We start from the raw sequence: 22,850 nt of genomic DNA on the forward strand, positions 1-22,850 counted from the left end.
GTACTACTTTGAGGTTTTAAGGGAAGGTACTACTTTGAGGTTTTAAGGCAAGGCATTACTTTGAAGTTTTAAGGGGATGGATTATTTTATTAAAGTTTTAGGTATAGAAAATAACTTTAGATTTATTGTTCGTAATTATTAGTTGTATATATTGTATAATTTGTCTCATGAATTATGGATGGTTGTTGAAAAAAAAAAATCTTTTTCTCCATAACTTAGAAAGTGTGAAAAAACTAACCAGTTTTTTAGAATTATTTTGTGGTTTAAGAAATACATTTTGGCCGAGTTCAATTTCGCCCACGTCCATCGAGATGCCCTAAGAGGCTCCTGATTGGCCGCTGGTGGTTCCACCAATGAGAGGCCTCCACTGACGCCTCTGATTGGCTGGTGGCTCCGCCAATCAGTGGCATCCCCTCGCGTGGACTTCGCGATGGACTTGGCTACATGACTTTGTTATGACTGTGTTAGCAGTTTATGTATATGGCCTTGTTATCTCTTCGAGCGTAGAGATTAAGTGTGTATTGTTGTTGTAGTTGTTGTTGTAGTTGTAGTTGTAGTAGTTGTTGTTGAAGTTAATAACGTTTGCTTCCTGTCATCTCCAGGCACGTCGCCCTTCACCCTCTACTTCAGCGTCAAGTTCTACGCGGCAGACCCATGCAAGCTGGTGGAGGAGATAACCAGGTGAGTCTTCCCAGGGGACTGGGTGCTGCTAGTGAGCTGGGAGGGAGAGTAGGGTGGTGCTAGTGAGCTGGGAGGGAGAGTAGGAGGGTGCTAGTGAGCTGGGAGGGAGAGTAGGAGGGTGCTAGTGAGCTGGGAGGGAGAGTAGGGTGGTGCTAGTGAGCTGGGAGGGAGAGTAGGAGGGTGCTAGTGAGCTGGGAGGGAGAGTAGGAGGGTGCTAGTGAGCTGGGAGGGAGAGTAGGAGGGTGCTAGTGAGCTGGGAGGTAGAGTAAGGTGGTGCTAAGGAGCTGGGAGGGAGAGTAGATTGGTGCTAGTGAGCTGGGAGGGAGAGTAGGAGGGTGCTAGTGAGCTGGGAGGGAGAGTAGGAGGGTGCTAGTGAGCTGGGAGGGAGAGTAGGGTGGTGCTAGTGAGCTGGGAGGGAGAGCAGGAGGGTGCTAGTGAGCTGGGAGGGAGAGCAGGAGGGTGCTAGTGAGCTGGGAGGTGGAGAAGGGAGCCATTACCTCAAACAGGTTTCATGTAGAATTTCAAGAATGTTCTCAAAGGTAAATACAAACAGACCTGTGCCCCAGGATTATTATTATTAATATTATTATTATTATTATAATTATTATTATTATTCTTATTATTATTTATTGATTTATGTATTTATATGCCTTCTGTGTGGAGAATAAATTCGCCACAGTATCGGGAAATCAACCCATATGAAGTACAGGAACACAAGATATTATTTGAATGATTATAAATGATTAGAATTACAATTATTGATGTTATTATTTGAATGATTATAAATTATTAGAATTGCAATTACTGATGTTATTATTTGAATGATTATAAATTATTAGAATTGCAATTACTGATGTTATTATTTGAATGATTATAAATGATTAGAATTACAATTACTGATATTATTATTTGAATGATTATAAATGATTAGAATTACAATTACTGATGTTATTATTTGAATGATTATAAATGATTAGAATTACAATTACTGATGTTATTATTTGAATGATTATAAATGATTAGAATTACAATTACTGATGTTATTATTTGAATGATTATAAATGATTAGAATTACAATTATTGATGTTATTATTTGAATGATTATAAATGATTAGAATTACAATTACTGATGTTATTATTTGAATGATTATAAATGATTAGAATTACAATTACTGATATTATTATTTGAATGATTATATATGATTAGAATTGCAGTTACTGATGTTATTATTTGAATGATTATAAATGATTAGAATTACAATTACTGATGTTATTATTTGAATGATTATAAATGATTAGAATTACAATTACTGATATTATTATTTGAATGATTATAAATGATTAGAATTACAATTACTGATGTTATTATTTGAATGATTATAAATGATTAGAATTACAATTACTGATATTATTATTTGAATGATTATAAATGATTAGAATTACAATTACTGATATTATTATTTGAATGATTATATATTATTAGAATTGCAATTACTGATGTTATTATTTGAATGATTATAAATGATTAGAATTACAATTACTGATATTATTATTTGAATGATTATAAATGATTAGAATTACAATTACTGATGTTATTGTTTGAATGATTATAAATGATTAGAATTACAATTACTGGTGTTATTATTTGAATGATTATAAATGATTAGAATTGCAATTACTGATATTATTATTTGAATGATTATAAATTATTAGAATTGCAATTACTGATATTATTATTTGAATGATTATAAATGATTAGAATTGTAATTACTGATGTTAGCACACTGGAGATGTAGTGTTCACGGTCATTATCTTTGGGGTATGATGCACAGAAGCAGGCCTGTGGTTGATTTAGACCATCAAATGAAGATAGATATGACCAGGTTGGGTTAGTTAGCTGTGGAGGATCTGTTGTGTTCATTGCGAATGCGAGGGCCTTTTGGTACGTGCTTGGTGTGTTTGAATAAGCACTGGCAGACTGCCTCTACTGCAAACAAGTCAGGATCTTTACTGCCTCTGCTGCAAACAGTGAGGATCTTTACTGCCTCTGCTGCAAACAAGTCAGGATCTTTACTGCCTCTGCTGCAAACAGTGTGGATCTTTACTGCCTCTGCTGCAAACAGTGAGGATCTTTACTGCCTCTGCTGCAAACAGTGAGGATCTTTACTGCCTCTGCTGCAAACAAGTCAGGATCTTTACTGCCTCTGCTGCAAACAGTGAGGATCTTTACTGCCTCTGCTGCAAACAGTCGGGGTCTTTATTGCCTCTGCAAACAGTGAGGATCTTTACTGCCTCTGCAAACAGTCAGGATCTTTACTGCCTCTGCTGCAAACAGTCAGGATCTTTACTGCCTCTGCTGCAAACAGTGAGGATCTTTACTGCCTCTGCTTCAAACAGTCGGGGTCTTTATTGCCTCTGCAAACAGTGAGGATCTTTACTGCCTCTGCAAACAGTCAGGATCTTTACTGCCTCTGCAAACAGTCAGGATCTTTACTGCCTCTGCAAACAGTCAGGATCTTTACTGCCTCTGCTGCAAACAGTCAGGATCTTTACTGCCTCTGCTGTAAACAGTCAGGATCTTTACTGCCTCTGCTGCAAACAGTCAGGATCTTTACTGCCTCTGCTGCAAACAGTCAGGATCTTTACTGCCTCTGCAAACAGTCAGGATCTTTACTGCCTCTGCAAACAGTCAGGATCTTTACTGCCTCTGCAAACAGTCAGGATCTTTACTGCCTCTGCTGCAAACAGTCAGGATCTTTACTGCCTCTGCTGCAAACAGTGAGGATCTTTATTGCCTCTGCAAACAGTGAGGGTCTTTACTGCCTCTGCAAACAGTGAGGATCTTTACTGCCTCTGCAAACAGTCAGGGTCTTTATTGCCTCTGCAAACAGTCAGGATCTTTACTGCCTCTGCAAACAGTCAGGATCTTTATTGCCTCTGCAAACAGACAGGATCTTTACTGCCTCTGCAAACAGCCAGGATCTTTACTGGTAAAGAGGAAGAAACTAGCCAAGGAGAATGGAAAGAAATTAGCTAAAGAGGAAAAACTAGCCAAGGAGAAGGGGAAGAAACTAGCTAATGAGAAGAGGGGGAAAACTAGCCAAAGAGAAGGGGAGGAAACTAGGTAAAGAGGGAAAAAAGTAGCCAAGAAGGGGAGGAAACTAGGTAAAGAGGGAAAAAACTAGCCAAGAAGGGGAGGAAACTAGCTAAAGAGAAGAGGAGGCAAACTAGCCAAAGAGAAGGGAAGGAAACTAGCTAAAGAGGAAAAAAACTAGCCAAGGAGAAGGGAAAGAAACTAGTTAAAGAGAAGAGGGGGGGAAACTAGCCCAAGAGAAGGGGAGGAAAGTAGGTAGAGGGAAAAAACTAGCTAAGAAGGGGAGGAAACTAGGTAGAGGGGAAAAAACTAACTAAGAAGGGGAGGAAACTAGCCAGAGTGAGGGAGGGAAACAAAGGCTGACCCGGGAACGGTTATGGGGAAAAAGGGAAAACGATTTGAGGTTTTTTTTTGGGGGGGGAATGAGGGGAAAAGTTTAGCCAAAACGAGAGGGGCTGTAAGGGGTCATCTTGTTAGTGGGGGCGGTGCGCACGTGGCATTAACGTAGGATAACCGACCGTAATTCATCCCTTTCATTGGCTGGTTCTTCGTTCACCTCCTCCCCTCCCTCAGGGCCAGCCATTAGCCTAGGAGGAGGGAGGGCGAGCGAGCGAGCGAGCCCCCTGACCGGCGGGATCTGTATGTGGGAGACCGTAGTACGCTCATATACGCTCTCATCCACCCTCCTCCCACTCCACCCACCCACCTCCACCCCATAACGAACGGGCGTATAGCGAAGGACGGCGTATATAGCGAGATGGAGAGAGAGAGAGAGAGAGAGAGAGAGAGAGAGAGAGAGAGAGAGAGAGAGAGAGAGAGAGAGAGTTGGCCCCCGGTGCCTACACCTCCTCCCCATATACCCCCACCTACACACACACACACACACACACACACACACACACACACCAGCGTAACATTATGCTAAGCGTATGTGCCCTTATGGGCTAGGGAGGGAAGGGGGGACCCTGTGCATCAGCGGGGTTCAGAGGAGAAAGGAGGAATATCCCCCTCTCTCCCTTCGAGAGAGAGAGAGAGAGAGAGTGGTTGGGCAGTTAAGGGAGGGAGGGAACTACTACCTGTCCAGAGAACCCCCCCCCCCCCCTCCCGAGCACCCCCACTGTGACGCAGGGGAAAATAACAAGGATTTAGAAAACGGGAGCTGAAGAATGTGTCTGTCTGTCTCTCTCTCTCTCTGAGAATTTATCGCAGTTTGAAATGTACGCCTCTCTCTCTCTCTCTCTCTCTCTCTCTCTCTCTCTCTCTCTCTCTCTCTCTCTCTCTCTCTCTCTCTCTCTCTGTCAGAGTGGAGGAGAGAGAGAGAGAGAGAGAGAGATGGGGTGGGGTCTGCCAGGTAACTGAGGGCGCTTCTCCGCTTCCTTCGTCGGCCTAAGCGCGAGCTTCGAGACTTCGTTACTCAACGGGTCATTCATTTTTGACGCGTATCTTCGCGGCGGCGTGTAGGCACACGCGCATGCGCGCCTCTTAGGTCCGGTCTGGCCCGGTCTCAAGGGTTCCTCTTGGGTAAGGTCGAGCGGTATTGCCTTGGGGCCTTGGGGGGGCTCAGGGATTCGAACCCCACCACCCCCACCTCTCGTGCCATGCATGAGCCTGGAAGAGGGGGGGGGTGCTCAGGGATTCGAACCCCACCACACCTTCCTCTGGTGCCATGCATGAGCCTGGAAGAAATGGGCTTAAGATGTAATTGGTGGGTGATTAATAGGCCCCGCCATGTCCTACTCCAGGCCCTTCCGCCATCAGCTCGTGTTATGGTGTTGTTCTTTTGTGTCTCTCTTTTTATCGTCATCGACCACCACCACCTCCCGTTTTCTCTATCTTCCCACCACCCTCCTCCCGTTTTCTCTATCTTCCCACCACCCCCTCCCGTTTTCTCTCTCTCTCTCTCTCATTCCTTCCATTTCCCCCTCCCCCCTTTTTTCTGTTTTCTGTAGGTGGTGGCCCACACTGCTTAAAACCATACCATCCCCCCACCACAAACCCACACCTCCTCCACCACAACCCCCCAACACTTGGGCCTTCAACCAACATGAGCGCAACACATTGCGCCAACACTCCTCTCCACCACCACCACCTCTGATCGCCAACACTACCACCACCTCCCCCACCACAAGCACCCTCCCCTCATCCCCCTTTTTACCACCACCACCACAACCTCCCCTCCCTCCAACACTCCTCTCCACCACCATCACCTCTGACCGCCAACACTAACATCACCATCACCTCCCCCACCACAAGCACCAACCACCATCCTCCCCCACCACCACAAGCACCACCCCCATCCTCCCCCCTTTACCACCACCACCACAACCCCCCCCCCCTCCCTCCAACACTCCTCTCCACCACCATCACCTCTGACCGCCAACGACCACCACCACCTCCACCCCCACCACAAGCACCAACCCCCATCCTCCTCTTTTACCACCACCACAAGCACCCCCCCCCCCTTTTACCACCACCACCACAACCCCCCCTCCCTCCAACACTCCTCTCCACCATCACCTCTGATCGTCAACGACCACCACCACCTCCCCCACCACAAGCACCAACCACCATCCTCCCCCTCCCCCACAAGCACCAACCCCCATCCTCCCCCCTTTACCACCACCACCACAACCTCCCCCTCCCTCCAACACTCCTCTCCACCATCACCTCTGACCGCCAACGACCACCACCTCCTCCCCCCCCACCACAAGCGCCAACCACCATCCTCCCCCCTTTTACCACCACCACAAGCACCCCCCCCCCTTTTTACTACCACCACCGCAACCCCTCCCCCCTCCCCATCGCCCCCATCCCCCCACAACAACCCCCCCCCCTCAACCACCACTACCAGTAATGGCCCGGTACTTTGCCCTGCCGAGGCGGGCCCAGCGTTGCCAACGCCATTTTGCCGCCACGTACCATAAAAGACGCCTTTTTACGGCGCCGCGAACAACAACAGGCTTGGCAGCGCTTGTGCTGACGACGTACGTACACACACACACACACACACACACACACACACACACACACACACACTTAAGCTGGGCGACGCTTATCATCCGCCAGCCTTGACCTCGGCCAGAGGACGCAGTTCAGGGTCGGAGTTCGCGAACGGAGAACGCTAAAAGCGTGTATATATAAGTGTGGGTGAGGGCAGCATACTTTATGCTGTTAAGTGTGGGTGAGGACAGCATACTTTATGCTGTTAAGTGTGGGTGAGGGACAGCATACTTTATGCTGTTAAGTGTGGGTGAGGGACAGCATACTTTATGCTGTTAAGTGTGGGTGAGGACAGCATACTTTATGCTGTTAAGTGTGGGTGAGGGCAGCATACTTTATGCTGTTAAGTGTGGGTGAGGGCAGCATACTTTATGCTGTTAAGTGTGGGTGAGGACAGCATACTTTATGCTGTTAAGTGTGGGTGAGGACAGCATACTTTATGCTGTTAAGTGTGGGTGAGGCAGCATACTTTATGCTGTTAAGTGTGGGTGAGGACAGCATACTTTATGCTGTTAAGTGTGGGTGAGGGTAGCATACTTTATGCTGTTAAGTGTGGGTGAGGGTAGCATACTTTATGTTGTTAAGTGTGGGTGAGGACAGCATACTTTATGCTGTTAAGTGTGGGTGAGGACAGCATACTTTATGCTGTTAAGTGTGGGTGAGGGCAGCATACTTTTATGCTGTTAAGTGTGGGTGAGGGCAGCATACTTTATGCTGTTAAGTGTGGGTGAGGACAGCATACTTTATGCTGTTAAGTGTGGGTGAGGGCAGCATACTTTATGCTGTTAAGTGTGGGTGAGGACAGCATACTTTATGCTGTTAAGTGTGGGTGAGGGCAGCATACTTTTATGCTGTTAAGTGTGGGTGAGGGTAGCATACTTTTATGCTGTTAAGTGTGGGTGAGGACAGCATACTTTTATGCTGTTAAGTGTGGGTGAGGACAGCATACTTTATGCTGTTAAGTGTGGGTGAGGGTAGCATACTTTATGCTGTTAAGTGTGGGTGAGGACAGCATACTTTATGCTGTTAAGTGTGGGTGAGGGCAGCATACTTTATGCTGTTAAGTGTGGGTGAGGACAGCATACTTTATGCTGTTAGGTGTGGGTGAGGGTAGCATACTTTATGCTGTTAAGTGTGGGTGAGGACAGCATACTTTTATGCTGTTAAGTGTGGGTGAGGACAGCATACTTTATGCTGTTAAGTGTGGGTGAGGGTAGCATACCTTTTTTGCTGTTAAGTGTGGGTGAGGACAGCATACTTTTATGCTGTTAAGTGTGGGTGAGGACAGCATACTTTGTGCTGTTAAGTGTGGGTGAGGGTAGCATACTTTTATGCTGTTAAGTGTGGGTGAGGACAGCATACTTTTATGCTGTTAAGTGTGGGTGAGGACAGCATACTTTATGCTGTTAAGTGTGGGTGAGGGTAGCATACTTTATGCTGTTAAGTGTGGGTGAGGGCAGCATACTTTTATGCTGTTAAGTGTGGGTGAGGGTAGCATACTTTTATGCTGTTAAGTGTGGGTGAGGACAGCATACTTTTATGCTGTTAAGTGTGGGTGAGGACAGCATACTTTATGCTGTTAAGTGTGGGTGAGGGTAGCATACTTTATGCTGTTAAGTGTGGGTGAGGACAGCATACTTTTATGCTGTTAAGTGTGGGTGAGGGTAGCATACCTTTTTTGCTGTTAAGTGTGGGTGAGGACAGCATACTTTTATGCTGTTAAGTGTGGGTGAGGACAGCATACTTTATGCTGTTAAGTGTGGGTGAGGACAGCATACTTTATGCTGTTAAGTGTGGGTGAGGACAGCATACCTTTTTTGCTGTTAAGTGTGGACGGGAGCAACGTAAAGTATGATTGTAAGTAGGAATCTGTTAAGTGTGGACGGGAGCAACGTAAAGTATGATTGTAAGTAGGAATCATTTACTACAACCTCTGCTTCCCTTAAAGCAGTTTTTTTATTGTTTTTCATGTTTTTCTTTCATCCCAATATTTCCTTCAATTTCTTTTTTAATTCCATTCTTTATCTTCGTCAACTTCACATCCATTTATTTCTCAATTTTTAAACTTATTTATTAATTTCTTTTATATTTTATTTCTTGATTTTTAATTCTAATTTTTAATTATTTCTAATTTTTTTGAATTTATATTTCTTAATTTTTTATTTTTTGATTTTTATTTATTGATTTTTTAATTTTTTTTATTTTTTATATTTTATTTTTTATTGATTTTTTAATTTTTATTTTTCAATTTTTTGTAATCTATTTTTTTTTTTTTCATTTGGATTTGCATCATGACCAAGCGCTCCGCCCGCGCCCAGGCTCCTGGATATTAGTGTACCGTCATGCAGCGTCATGCAGAGGTATATGTTGTTCACCCGCTGGCTATATCATTGTGTCTCACGTTCGCTGGGTCATTAATAGATTTTAAAAAAGCCATGTAAAATTCATGTAATCTAGCGTCACACAGGGATGTTAATATCATCCAAGGTCCGAGGACCATGGGTGTATATATATATATATATATATATATATATATATATATATATATATATATATATATATTGGAAAGAATCAATTTTGCGCGTGATCAAGATATTCCTATGAGTCCACGGGGAAAAATGAAACACGATAAGTTCCCAAGTGCACTTTCGTGTAATAATCACATCATCAGGGGAGACAAAAGAGAGAAATATAACAGCCAGTTGATATACATCGAAGAGACGAAGCTAGGACGCCATTTGGTGAACATGCGATTGTCCAAGACAGTCTGTCTTCCCCTCGTACCCTTCCCTGAACTCTTCAGAAAACCCACCAGCCACCCCCCCCCGTTCACCTAGTGATCTGTTTATGCACCTGTATGTGTGTTATCGGCCCGGCGGCGCACGGAGCCGCCCGCGTAAACCGCCGGGGCCGGCAGTTTACCACCGCCCATGAAAGCCGAGGCTTGTATGTAATTATTCAAATATCCTGCGTACGCACACGACTTGTATGTATACATATTCATGCAGCCCGACTTGCATGGAAAATAGGTTATGCTATTACGCGCACACACACACACACACACACACACACACACACACACACAAAAAAAAAAAGGTATGCGATAATAAATTAGTTGACCCCCGAAGCCGCTGGTTCCCGTGTTCTTTAACCCTCAGTTCGCTCGCGCGCACCGGGCCGGCGAAGGCGCCAGCCATCGAGCCCACACCTCGAAGCTCCCATAACGTCAGCAATTACTAACATATTCCAGTGGGTCTGCAGCAGCAGCAGCTCCTCCTCACAGGTCTGATCGCGAGCGCGGGGTTCGCTGAAACCCGCGCCACAGTGACCAGGAGATGATGACCGTAGTGTCAACTTCAATTGCGCAAACGGGAGAAAAAGAAAATGATAGTTAATTAACTCCCAGGCTTCTTGTGTATTGGCCTCCGCGAAAGTATTGTTATTATGGCCGTAGATTATTATCTGTGGCTCGGGGGACTTCAAATTGGCCAGTGGGAGGAGGAGGAGGAGGAGGGAGAGGAGCTGCTTCCTCCTCCTCCTCCTCCTGCCTTCCTGGCTGGCTTGGCATCACGAGTGAGGTGGTGGAGTGACCATGGTGCCCGCTGCAGTGATCAGAGGTGGTCCGGGAGACTTGGGCTTCTCGGTAGGGCTAGGGTAAGGGACGGTTTCTTGGTAAGGGCTAGGGCAAGGGAGGGTTCTTGGTAAGGGCTAGGCTAAGGGAGGGTTCTAGGTAAGGGCTAGGCTAAGGGAGGGTTCTAGGTAGGGCTTGGCTAAGGGAGGGTATCTTGGTAAGGGCTAGGCTAAGGAGGGTTCCTAGTAAGGGCTGGGCTAAGGGAGGGCTCCTGGTAGGGCTAGGCTATGTAAGGTAGGGGTAGGGCTAGGATAGGTAAGGTGGGAGGTAGGGCTAGGCTAAGGAAGGTAACAGATAAGGGCTAGGGCAAGTTCTTGATAGGGCTGGCCTGTTCCTGACGGGATAGGGCAAAGTTGGTGTTAGGATAGGCAAAAGCCATGATTATCTACTGAAGACGTTTTGAGAATTGAATACAGTGTGCAAGCCTATTATTTCATATATATATATATATATATATATATATATATATATATATATATATATATATATATTATCCCTGGGGATAGGGGAGAAAGAATACTTCCCACGTATTCCCTGCGTGTCGTAGAAGGCGACTAAAAGGGGAGGGAGCGGGGGGCTGGAAATCCTCCCCTCTCGTTTTTTTTAATTTTCCAAAAGAAGGAACAGAGAATTGGGCCAGGTGAGGGTATTCCCTCAAAGGCCCAGTCCTCTGTTCTTAACGCTACCTCGCTAATGCGGGAAATGGCGAATAGTTTGAAAGAAAAAAAGAATATATATATATATATATATATATATATATATATATATATATATATATATATATATATATATATATATTATATATATATATATATATATATATATATATATATATATATATATATATATATATATATATATAACCATCACTTCACCGTGGTGATTGTGCATTTTAACTGAATTCATTATATAATGTGTTTATGTATATTTAGAAAGATAATCCCGAGGTTTAAGTCACTCCTAACCTAATAGAAAACGGGGAGCAGACAGGTTACAAGAATAGAGCAGCCAAGATGTGGTTGACCACCAAAGGTTACGCGGGGTCACCAGCTGATGACCCCTGCGTCTTCGAGAAGTGGACGCCATCAACTACACGCACTTCGCCACCAAGACTGCAAAGAAAATGGAACGCGGTAGCGTTACCTCAGTAACTCATTTCGGTTTTAAAGTGATCATTTTGAAGCGTAGGTGTCCGGCGACCTGCTGATGTTGACGATAATGAACCTCAGAGTTGGAAATGATGCGTATCAGTGTTGGAAATGTTGCGTATTGTCGACGACTTGGTGCCAGCGAGGCCCTAACGTGTATCACTCATGCGCTTGCGTGTAGTTGGGGAGCGGAGTTGTGCACGCGCGGCGCGTAAAAGACACCTCCAATTGCTCTCTCCCCTCCTGCATTGTGATTCGAACCGGGGCTTCTCCTCGGTGTTGGCGCTCACTTAAAACGGCTGCCAGCATGCATAATGTATGACCCACCGTGCCCTCTTCCTCCCGCCGTCGATGGCAGAGACTCGACCCCCTGAGGCCCAGGTAGCTATCACACTCGAAGGGTCGACAGGGTATTTTGGCCGTGGGCTTCCTTGGAAGTTCATTGGCGACCGTGCTCGGGTCTTCATGGCTCTCTCTCTCTCTCTCTCTCTCTCTCTCTCTCTCTCTCTCTCTCTCTCTCTCTCTCTCTCTCTCTCTCTCTCTCTCTCTCTCGCTCCAGTAGTAGACTTCCAAGTCATGATAAGTACGGAACCCTCAGAATGGCCCATGTTATTCAACACACACCCCTACACACCCCCTGCCACCCCTTCTGATTACGGTGGACATGACCTGTGATAGTTGGGGTGTGTATGGTGGCCTGGATTTTGACCTGACGAACGACCTGACCTCCCCTCTCAAAAGTGAAGGTTAAGACGAAAAACAAAAGGTCAATTGCACTCTACGGTACACTGTAATTATTTCACTGCGAAAGGCAAAAGAAAATAGATATGATATTTCTTCTGAAACAAACAAGCAAAAATGACCAAATTTAATTTTTTTCCGCTTGTCGAGACCGAACGCCATTAAGATCTCGCCGCGGTGACGAACGTAATTGTACACAACCGGTTTACGTCCGTCGTATATTGCGTTCATGTGGGACAGCCTCTCCTTGCGATGGTGTGAGTGGTGGACACACGCACGCGGGAGACGTGCCCAAGAGGGCAGAAATGCCCTCTCACCAGTGTCGTCCGTCAGGTTTTCTTCAGTGGAAAACCATTCCAAATTAGATGCGTATTGTGGAGGCGAGGTACACGGGTCACTGGACGGTGGGGACGAGGTACACGGGTCCCTGGACGGTGGGGGCGAGGTACGCGGGTCCCTGGACGGTGGAGGCGAGGTACACGGGTCAATGGACGGTGGGGGCGAGGTACGCGGGTCCCTGGACGGTGGGGGCGAGGTACACAGGTCCCTGGACGATGGGGGCGAGGTACGCGGGTCCCTGGACGGTGAGGGAAAGGGACACGGGTCCCTGGACGGTGGGGTCGAGGTACGCGGGTCCCTGGACGGTGGGGGCGAGGTACACGGGTCCCAGGAAGGTGGGGGCGAGGAACACGGGTCCCTGGACGGTGGGGGCGAGGAACACGGGTCCCTGGACGGTGTGGGGCGAGGTACACGGGTCCCTGGACGGCGGGGGACCTATATTTCCCCGGGTCTCTTGGCGGTGGGGGAGCCAGGATTTTCCCGGTTCTCTGGACAGTGGGGGAGCCAGGATACCTGGATCCTAGGGAGGTGTATTGAGGGGCTAGGGATACCAGTATCTTAGGAAAGGATAAGAAGGCTAGGATGTATACAAAGGGATGGAGGATACAGGGGATCCCCAGAAGAGATGGGGACGAAAATAGGTGTTCCTAGACTTCTAGTCATGGTATTGAATGCTAGGATTCAGGTGTCCTTCGTCATTAGGAGACCAGAGGACCTGGACGGGAGGGAGGGAGGGATTGGGGAGACGAGGACGTTAGGGAGCTAGGATACTGTGGGGAGGTAGGATACCTTGATCCTAGGGTGGAGTCGGGGAGCAAGGACTCCCAAGAGCTGGAGGAGAGAGAGGGGGGAGGATATAAGGTGTTCGAATATCCTGCTACGGGGAAGGGCAGGACCTCTAGGATATTCGGGTCCTGCGGCGAGGTGGAAGGACTAATATCCTTGGTTGCTGGTACCGGGTGTAGGACGCCCTGGACCTTGGTGGTGGCTAGGATGGACGCGAGGACTGCAGCTCCCTCCTCCTCCTCCTCCCAGGTGCCGATCTGGACACGCCATACTTCGTTTCGCCACATGACTCACTCCCTGACCTCCCCGGACCGACCGACTCCCCTCCCTTTGGCCTCGTCGCCTCGTGTCTGCCATCCCTCCCTCCCTCCTCCTCCTCCTCCTCCTCCTCCTCCTCCTCCTCCTCCTCCTCCTCCTCCTCCTCCTCCTCCTCCTCGTCCTCCTCTTCCTCCTCCTCATCTCACCAGGTTGTACACGAAAGCAGATTGCCATCCGCGGGAGCATATGTCGGGGCATTATTGTCTTGGCTTCTGACGCGCCCCCCTATTTAACCCCTGGCAGAGCCTTGTGGATCGCGTGGGGCCATAGAAGCAGGGACACACACACACACACACACACACACACACACACACTGGACCCAAGCCTTGACTTGGCTCGGGAGACTTACTTACGGCAGACGCTGAACACACTCGCTAATCTACGGATCAAAACAGTGATATACAGCTGCCTCGCGTCGCGTCGCTTAGAATTATCCTCCTTTACAGTCGCCGGCTGCGATGACCCATCCCCCCTCCCCCTTTCTTAAGCTCTGCTCCTGGCGAGGTTCCTATGCGTGCTGGTGCCTGCTGAAGCGACCCCCGCACTCCCTCCGCTCCGCTGATGGCGCGACTACTGAAGAACAGATCTTCACGGCGCTGAGCTAGGGCGGTGGGGACGTTGCCGCTTCCGCCGCCGCCAGGAGGGACATGGAGTCAGCGTTTATTGTGGACATGATGGGAAGGATCCGTCCTTTGTGGACGTGTCGCGCGCGAGAGCGTCGGCCACCCGATGCAAAGTGTGGCGGTAACTTGTGGACAGCGGCGGAACGCTGCTGCTGCTGCTGCTGCTGCTGCTGCTGCTGCTGCTCCTCCTCCTCCTCCTCCTCCTCCTCCTCCCCTTTTTTTTTTTTTTTTGAGCGCCGTGTCTCTTGAGACCGTCAGATGAGGACGGTACGAATCTAGGCACGACGGCACGACCCTTGCATACACGACGGCACGACCCTTGCATGCACGACGGCACGACCCTTGCATACACGACGGCACGACCCTTGCATACACGACGGCACGACCCTTGCATACACGACGGCACGACACTTGCATACACGACGGCACGACCCTTGCATACACGAAGGCACGACCCTTTGCATACACGAAGGCACGACCCTTTGCATACACGAAGGCACGACCCTTGCATACACGACGGCACGGCCCTTGCATACACGACGGCACGGCCCTTGCATACACGACGGCACGACCCCCTGCATACACGACGGCACGACCCTTGCATACACGACGGCACGACCCTTGCATACACGAAGGCACGACCCTTTGCATACACGAAGGCACGACCCTTTGCATACACGACGACACGACCCTTGCATACACGACGGCACGACCCTTGCATGCACGACGGCACGACCCTTGTATACACGACGGCACGACCCTTGTATACACGAAGGCACGACCCTTTGCATACACGAAGGCACGACCCTTTGCATACACGACGACACCACCCCTGCATACACGACGGCACGACCCTTGCATGCACGACGGCACGACCCTTGGGTATGATGTTCTGGCAGTAGACCTGACCCCTCCTCCCTAAAGGGTAAGATCAGTGGCCAGCCTCTTTTATACCCAGGGGTCGCACACAGCGGAGCTCGAGGGTCGCACACAGCGGAGCTCGAGGGTCGCATACAACCGAGCTCAAGAGTCGCACACAGCCGTGCTCGAGGGTCGCACACAGCCGAGCTCAAGGGTCGCACACAGCCGTGCTCAAGGGTCGCACACAGCCGTGCTCGAGGGTCGCACACAGCCGAGCTCAAGGGCCGCACACAGCCGTGCTCAAGGGTCGTACCGCCTTGCTTTAAGGCTCGCATCGCAATGCTCAGCTCAGAGGCTAATCTGGCCTTCGATCTCCACCCCATCCATGTCCGTCAGACCAGGAAGACACATCGAACTACAGACTGACAGAGACAGACGAAGAATATCACCCAGTCTTTCTCAGACAGAAGAAGAATATCGCCCAGTCTTTCTCAGACAGAAGAAGAATATCGCCCAGTCTTTCTCAGTCAGAAGAAGAATACCACCCAGTCTTTCTCAGTCAGAAGAAGAATATCGCCCAGTCTTTCTCATATCCACCTATTGCTTCCGCGGAAGAAGGCAGTGTGGTCACACTCACTGGGTGTTCTGGAGAGAAAGTCTGGATCCAGACGGATATATATATATATATATTAAACAAAAATATTTGCCCGATGGATTATGGTTTTTTGCCGCCAGATTGGCTATTTTATCGTGCGCTCCTAACCTCCCCTCCTCCCTCAACCTGTGGGCGGTGGCGCGAAACAGGATGCAGAGCGCACAGCGCAGAAAACCCAAGATATCTAAGTGTAGGTTTTTGTGGGGGGAATGGAATATGTGGTCAGACACAAGCCGAAAGGAAGATATGCAATTGGTCTTCCTTTTTTTTTATTCTAAGGCCAAAAAATTTCATCTCTCAATCACCCTTACCTTGCACGCCCTGGCGGTGGTGGTTTCAGGAGCTGATCTCTATCCTCGCGAATCTCTGTCTGTGACGAAGATTCCCGGATGAGGGAGGTGGAGGGGGAGCCAAGTCAACCAATGGTGTTTGGTTCGTACGAGCCATCATTCCTACTTCGTACGAGCCATCATTCCTACTTCGTACGAGCCATCATTCCTACTTCGTACGAGCCATCATTCCTACTTCGTACGAGCCATCATTCCTACTTCGCACGAGCCATCATTCCTACTTCGCACGAGCCATCATTCCTACTTCGCACGAGCCATCATTCCTACTTCGCACGAGCCATCATTCCTACTTCGCACGAGCCATCATTCCTACTTCGCACGAGCCATCATTCCTACTTCGTACGAGCCATCATTCCTACTTCTTCTTGCCCCAATGCTCAAGTGATGCTGTTTATTAACGAGGCAAATGTCCATCGTCTCTAAATAATGGATTTGATGGATTCTCTTCCCTCCTTGTTATAGAATATTGACTTCAGGCTCGATACATCCCACAAAAAAAAACACGATTTTTTCTTTCTTATGGTTCATCCAGACTGCTCTTTCTCGCCAGCTATATTTGTGAGGGGATTTTTCTTTTCCCAAGAACATCTCTACAAGCATCAGTATCGCTCAGTTGCCCCAGGTACCTTCTTTGCACCAGGCCGAGACCTGGCGTCCTACGCATCGAGAATAGTTGGTTGAGTTCTTGTGTCTCTTCCTTCAAACGGCCACCACACATCGGCGGCTTCCCGCCAGAAGTACGTACAGGTTCGAGCGAGAGAGGGAGAAGGAGAGAGAAAGAGAGAGAGAGAGAGAGAGAGAGAGAGAGAGAGAGAGAGAGAGAGAGAGAGAGAGAGAGAGAGAGAGAGAGAGAGAGAAGGAGAGCGAGTTTATATACTTCAACTTATCAGCCCCAACCCGCCTCGATCTCTCAGCTCCCTGGCTAGCGCTGAAGGGAACCTTTGTGACAGATCTGTGTTCCACTTTCACTGTAGCCTTTTGTGCCAGTCTTCGGCCGCTGTAAATAACTGCATTTGGCTCAGTCGGTCATTTATTAATAGGATTTTGTCGAGCGTCTTTTTTTTTTCCCACCCTTCCCCGAGTTCTTGGGGTGCTGCTGCCTTCCAGAGGCTGTTGCTCAATCTGCTACCTCTGTTTAGAAAGGAGTGTGTGTGTGTGTGTGTGGGAGGTGGGTGTTTGGCCAGCGTCCTGCACCTGTTGGTGTAGTTGCTTGTCTCTGTTGCGTTGCAGATGATGGATGTTGCAGAAACGCGCTCAGTCTGCTGGTCATGTCTGCCTCTCTTGGTCTGTACAGTGTGTTGGGTCATTCTTTGGCCGATCGATTTTCGTCTCTGGTCTTCAAGTCTTTTGGTGTGACCGTCTTGTGGTCCCTGAAAGAGTTTAGCTTTGATGTGGTCTTTAAGTCCATTGGTGTGACCGTCTTGTGGTCCCTGAAAGAGTTTAGCTTTGATGTGGTCTTTAAGTCCATTGGTGTTACCATCTTGTGGTCTCTGAAAGAGTTTAGCTTTGATGTGGTCTTCAAGTCTTTTGGTGTTACCGTCTTGTGGTCTCTGAAAGAGTTTAGCTTTGATGTGGCGTCGCGCCTCTGGTCCTGGTAAATCAGTCTCGGGCCATTTACGCCTCTCGTGGAAGTGATGCATGGCATTTACGCTCTTATAACCCCGTCTGTAAATGACTTGGTAGGACAAGAATGGACGGTAAATAAAACCTGAATATTTCCTTTTTTTATATTCACTTTTATAAGCCTTTTCTTGCACCGTGTCCCCGCGCGTTAACATCTTGGAGATACGTTCAAGCCCTTCAGTTCTCCAGCGTTCACGGAAAACGTAAAATGCATTAGATGTGGCACGAACCAACCCGTGTGTGTGTGTGTGTGTGTGTGTGTGTCTTCGGCTTTCCAGTCTTTGACGACGTATTAATTCCAGCGTCGTTTCCAGAGTAATTTCCAGTTTGTGTCATGGTATCCAGGGCATCAATTTTCTCTTGTGGTCTGCGGGTCCCCGCCCTTACCGTGTAATCCGTCGGTTCGTTATCTATTAAGTCTATTTTCCTCTGGGCACTCCTTGCTTTATATGTCTCCCTTGCCCCCCACCCAACATCTCTCTGTTCTCATTTTCTGTTGAGTGTATCTGCCGAGGTCCGGTGGTCAAGGGGGGTGTCTGCCAAATATTACTTTCCCCGTTCTCCGTTATCCATAGCCGCCGGTGTCAGTCATGTTATGCGATAATCCCAAGATAATCTTGGGGGTAAATGTCCAAGATAGACTTAGGAAAAAAAGAGAGAGAAAAAAAGTGCTTTACTTCCTCTCAATTCGATTTTTTTTGATGCCAAGTATGGATTCTCTTCCGAGATGTTGGGGCAAGCTATGTTGTGCGATGCGCTCTCGCCTGATAAAGAGAAATTTGAAAGTTATTTCGTACCTGTGTCCGTCATGGATGGGGCACTCGTGTTGCTTGTGACTACCCAACGATCGTTCGTGTTAGGTGAGGTTTTGATAGCGTTGTAGGGACTGACACGGAGGGTGTAAGATGTGGGGGTGTCTGGCCATCACTCCATACCACTCCAGTACTTCCCTGGGGCTGCTTCTGTCTACCGTCTACTGACACGGAGGGTGTAAGATGGGGGTTCCGGGCCATCACTTCAACACTCTCCTACTTCAGGAGGGTTGTACGTCCCTGGGGTAGGCTGCTGTCTACAACCTACTGACACGGAGGTTGTAAGATGGGGTTCCCAGGCCATCACTTCAACACAAAAACTTGGCGACTTCAGGAACACAGATGATGTTTATGTGTCCGTTACCTTCTGTCTCTCCGTGTAAGAGACGGGTGTTATGTATGGGTGGCTCACAAGAGCACGACAGACCACCACAAGAGGAGAAACTGGACCCGCCTCCAGGACCAGCCAGCAGTGCTGCCACGTTATTATTGCACTCAGAAGTGTTGCCATTGGATGGCGACTGGACCACCACCGCCACCCTCCCTCACCCTCATCTGTCTTGCCTCCACCATTCTTCTACCTCACCCCCGTCATCGACACTCCACTGAGACTCCACTACCCCCACACACACACCACCTCAACACAGACACCACCAGTTCAACCTCCTCTCAACCACTGTCATTCTTACCCCCCTCCATCACCCCAGTCACCATAGCCCCTACCACACAGCCACCGGCACCACACACACACCCTCCCTATCTCTCCTACCACCACACGTCACCACACTCTCCTCATCTACACCACCACAACATCCCTTTTTTCAGTCTGATAACACACCTCCCCTTCTATTATAGCCACCATCACTCCCACCAACCATCATGACCACACCCAGTAGCCCAGGGCGTCTAGAACCAGGCTACGAAGAAAGTCCTCCCTCTTTCAGGTAACTAAGGGCCTGTTGGTGTATATAGAAGGCAGGCTACATGACCTCCCCTACACACACACACACACACCGCCCTGGGCGCTGGTGCCACCAATCGCCCATCCTCATTAAACCCAAGTTGAGACTGGTGCTTGTGCTTGTCTCATACCATGGATTATGGGGGGTTTTCTTCATCCCGGGTGCCATTAGGGGCCGTTGTGCTTACGCATCCAGGAACGCGTATTTCCACAGATATTGAAACTGGGATGTGCCACCGTGGTGTCCAGATGGGAGCGTATGGGCGTATTGCTCTCCTCGTGTGGTGTTAACACGCTCTTGTGATGACGGAGTATTCGCCTCTTATGACAGTTTTTGTGTCCGTATTAGGCTATGTGTGTAACCCGTTTCTGGATGCGTACGGATCTGTGTTTGTGGTTTTTGCTCGGGTTCGTAACCATAGCTTAAGCTCGAGGTGGGTGTTGTTTTTTTTTGTGTGTGTCATGGGGTCGTACTTAATGTGGAGGGAATGATGGGGTGTGCACGGGCGGAGGAGGAGAGGTATGGTGGCGGAGGCAGCGGCTCCTCCTCCTCCTCCTCGTAGGGCGCCCCCCCTTGGTACACAGGGACGTCTTCATAAGGAGCAGGGTACCTGGGCCTCATTGCAAAGGGGGGAGGAGGAGGAGGGGAGAAAGCCTCCTTTTCTTGGAGGAGCGGAACCCGCTCGTGGTGTCCTGCCCCTCTCTCTCTCTCTCTCTCTCTCTCTCTCTCTCTCTCTCTCTCTCTCTCTCTCTCTATCTATCTATCTATCTATATATATATATATATATATATATATATATATGTCTATCTATCTATCTATATATCTATCTATCTATCTTTCTATCTATCTATCTATCTATCTGTATCTATCTATCTATCTATCTCTCTCTCTCTCTCTCTCTCTCTCTATATATATATATATATATATATATATATATAACATGAAGAGGGCCAGGTTGTGCGTGTGTGCGAGTACGATGTGCGTGTGGGTGCCTGTCTGCAAGAGTGTTTTTCCCTCGTCTCCTTTCGCTCTCCCATGACTTAACTGCTTATTTGATCAACCACAGGAGTAGAACTAATCATCCAAGTCGTCGCATGTACTATCACGCGAGCCCACGCAAAAAGCCGCCAGGACTTGGGTGAGAGGCGGGGTCGGGTGAGGAGGGAGGGAGGTCTGGGGTCGGCCACCTTGGCCCTCTCGCAACCTGATGGTTCCCGCCGGTCTGACGCGTAGGAGACATAGATTACAGCGGCGGGATCCACACACTCGCTCTCCTGACCCCCCGTCTCGCTCGCCGATGCCTGGGTGGGCCGGAGCGGCGGCGGGGGTCGGCCCCTCTCTACCAAAAACTTTCTTTCGGAGAGCCGCCTCTGGAGGAGGAGGAGGAGGAGGGACGACGGACCCCCAGACCAAACCAGTCCAGCCGAGCGTTCGGTCCGGTGCCGCTTATTAGAGTCGCTCGCGGGGGAGGGGGTTTTGTTCCTGGGGGACACGATATCGCCATCAGTGGGGAGGCGCAGTGCGTAATAACCGGCTATGTTGGGGATTACCGGGTGTTTCCCCGGGGGTCGCAAGCGACGACGGATAAGATGACGACACGGGGTGGTCGTCGTCAGCTGGGCTGTGTAAACATTGCGTCTGCTGGAGAGGGAGGGAAGGGGGCGACCTCAGGTTGGTCCGGGGTCGACGTCATCATCGTCTCCAACACCATCCCTCCTCCCGTCCTCTCTCCATCATCGTCTCCGACACTATTCCTCCTCCCGTCCTTCACCATCATCGCCTCCGACACTATTCCTCCTCCCGTCCTTCACTCTCATCGTCTCCAACACTATTCCTCCTCCCGTCCTTCACCATTATCGCCTCCAACACTATTCCTCCTCCCGTCCTTCACCATCATCGTCTCCAACACTATCCCTCCTCCCGTCCTCCACTCTCATTGTCTCCAACACCATCCTTCTTCCCTTCCCCCTCATCATCGTCTCCAACACTATCCGTCCTCCACTATTATCGTCTCCAACACCATCCTTCTTCCCGTCCCCCCTCGTCATCGTCTCCAACACAGTCCTCTCGGCCCCCATCATCGTCGTCTCCAACACCATCCTTCCTCCCGTCCCCCATCATCGTCGTCTCCAACACCATCCTCCTCCAACCCATGCAGAATACCATCCTTAAAGGGCCAGAAAAGACGTAACAACATTACCATAACCAGACTTAAAACCACAATACGACATTGTGTTGGGGTATTTTGGAATTGAGTTATGATTATAAGATAAAGAATGTTACACAGTCTTGGGGTTGTCGATTATGAGATGTTGTGATTAATAATGCTGCTTGGCTGAGAGAAAGGATTGATATAGGCTGAGAGAAAGGATTGATGTAGGCTGAGAGAAATGATTGATATAGGTTAAGAGAAAGGATTAATATAGGTTAAAAGAAAGGATTAACATAGGGTGAGAGAAATGATTGATATAGGTTAAGAGAAAGGATTAATCTAGGCTGAGATAGAAAGGATTAATATAGGGTGAAAGGATTGATATAGGATTGAGAGAAAGGATTAATATTGGTTAAGAGAAAGGATTAATCTAGGCTGAGAGATAGAAAGGATTAATATAGGTGAAAAGAAAGGATTAATATAGGCTGAGAGAAATGATTAATATAGGCTGAGAAAAATGATTGATATAGGCTGAGAAAAATTATTAATATGGGTTAAGAGAAAGGATCGATATAGGGTGAGAGAAAGGACTGATATAGGATTGAGAGAAAGGATTAATAAGGCTGCTAGATAGAAAGGATTAATATAGGGGGAGAGAAAGGATTATTATAGGTTGAGAGAATGGATTAATACGGCTAGCTAACCTTTGAGACTAATGAAAGCATCTGGTTGGTTATTCCTTGATGGACAAAGTCGATTGAAAATTGGCGCCACTGTGGTAATGCAGGCGCCCCATTTTCTATTCGAGAACAAGATTTGGAATTGAATTCTTCCCTCCCGAAGAAGGGGAAGGAAGGGCAGTGTTCGCCCGTGTGTAGATGATCATCCCAGTAGAGTAGAAGAGTAGTTAAGGGGTAGATTGAGGGGTAGATGGAGGGCCCCCGTGGATTCTGGAGAGTAGACGATGTGAGAAAATACATGAGCTATGTTTGCCTGACGAGGTGCGTGCGGTACCGGGATGGAAGAAAACGGGACGTGGGAGGGTCGAGTTATAGTTTTCGAAAAAAAAAAAA

The 22,850-nt window shown here is 48.4% G+C and overlaps 1 protein-coding gene across 16 annotated transcripts in view; it reads left to right on the forward strand.

Moving 5' to 3' along the window:
- LOC139763209 (uncharacterized) overlaps nucleotides 1-22,850 on the forward strand; it is a 708,912-nt gene that overhangs the window by 573,543 nt on the left and 112,519 nt on the right. For all 16 annotated transcript variants that reach the window (XM_071688990.1, XM_071688991.1, XM_071688992.1 and 13 more), the window contains one exon: nucleotides 603-681. In XM_071688990.1, coding sequence (XP_071545091.1) covers nucleotides 603-681 — 79 coding nt within the window. The remainder of the gene's footprint in view (nucleotides 1-602; nucleotides 682-22,850) is intronic.

Source organism: Panulirus ornatus, chromosome 46 (genome assembly GCF_036320965.1).
Source record: "Panulirus ornatus isolate Po-2019 chromosome 46, ASM3632096v1, whole genome shotgun sequence".
In the NCBI taxonomy this organism is placed as follows: domain Eukaryota; kingdom Metazoa; phylum Arthropoda; class Malacostraca; order Decapoda; family Palinuridae; genus Panulirus; species Panulirus ornatus.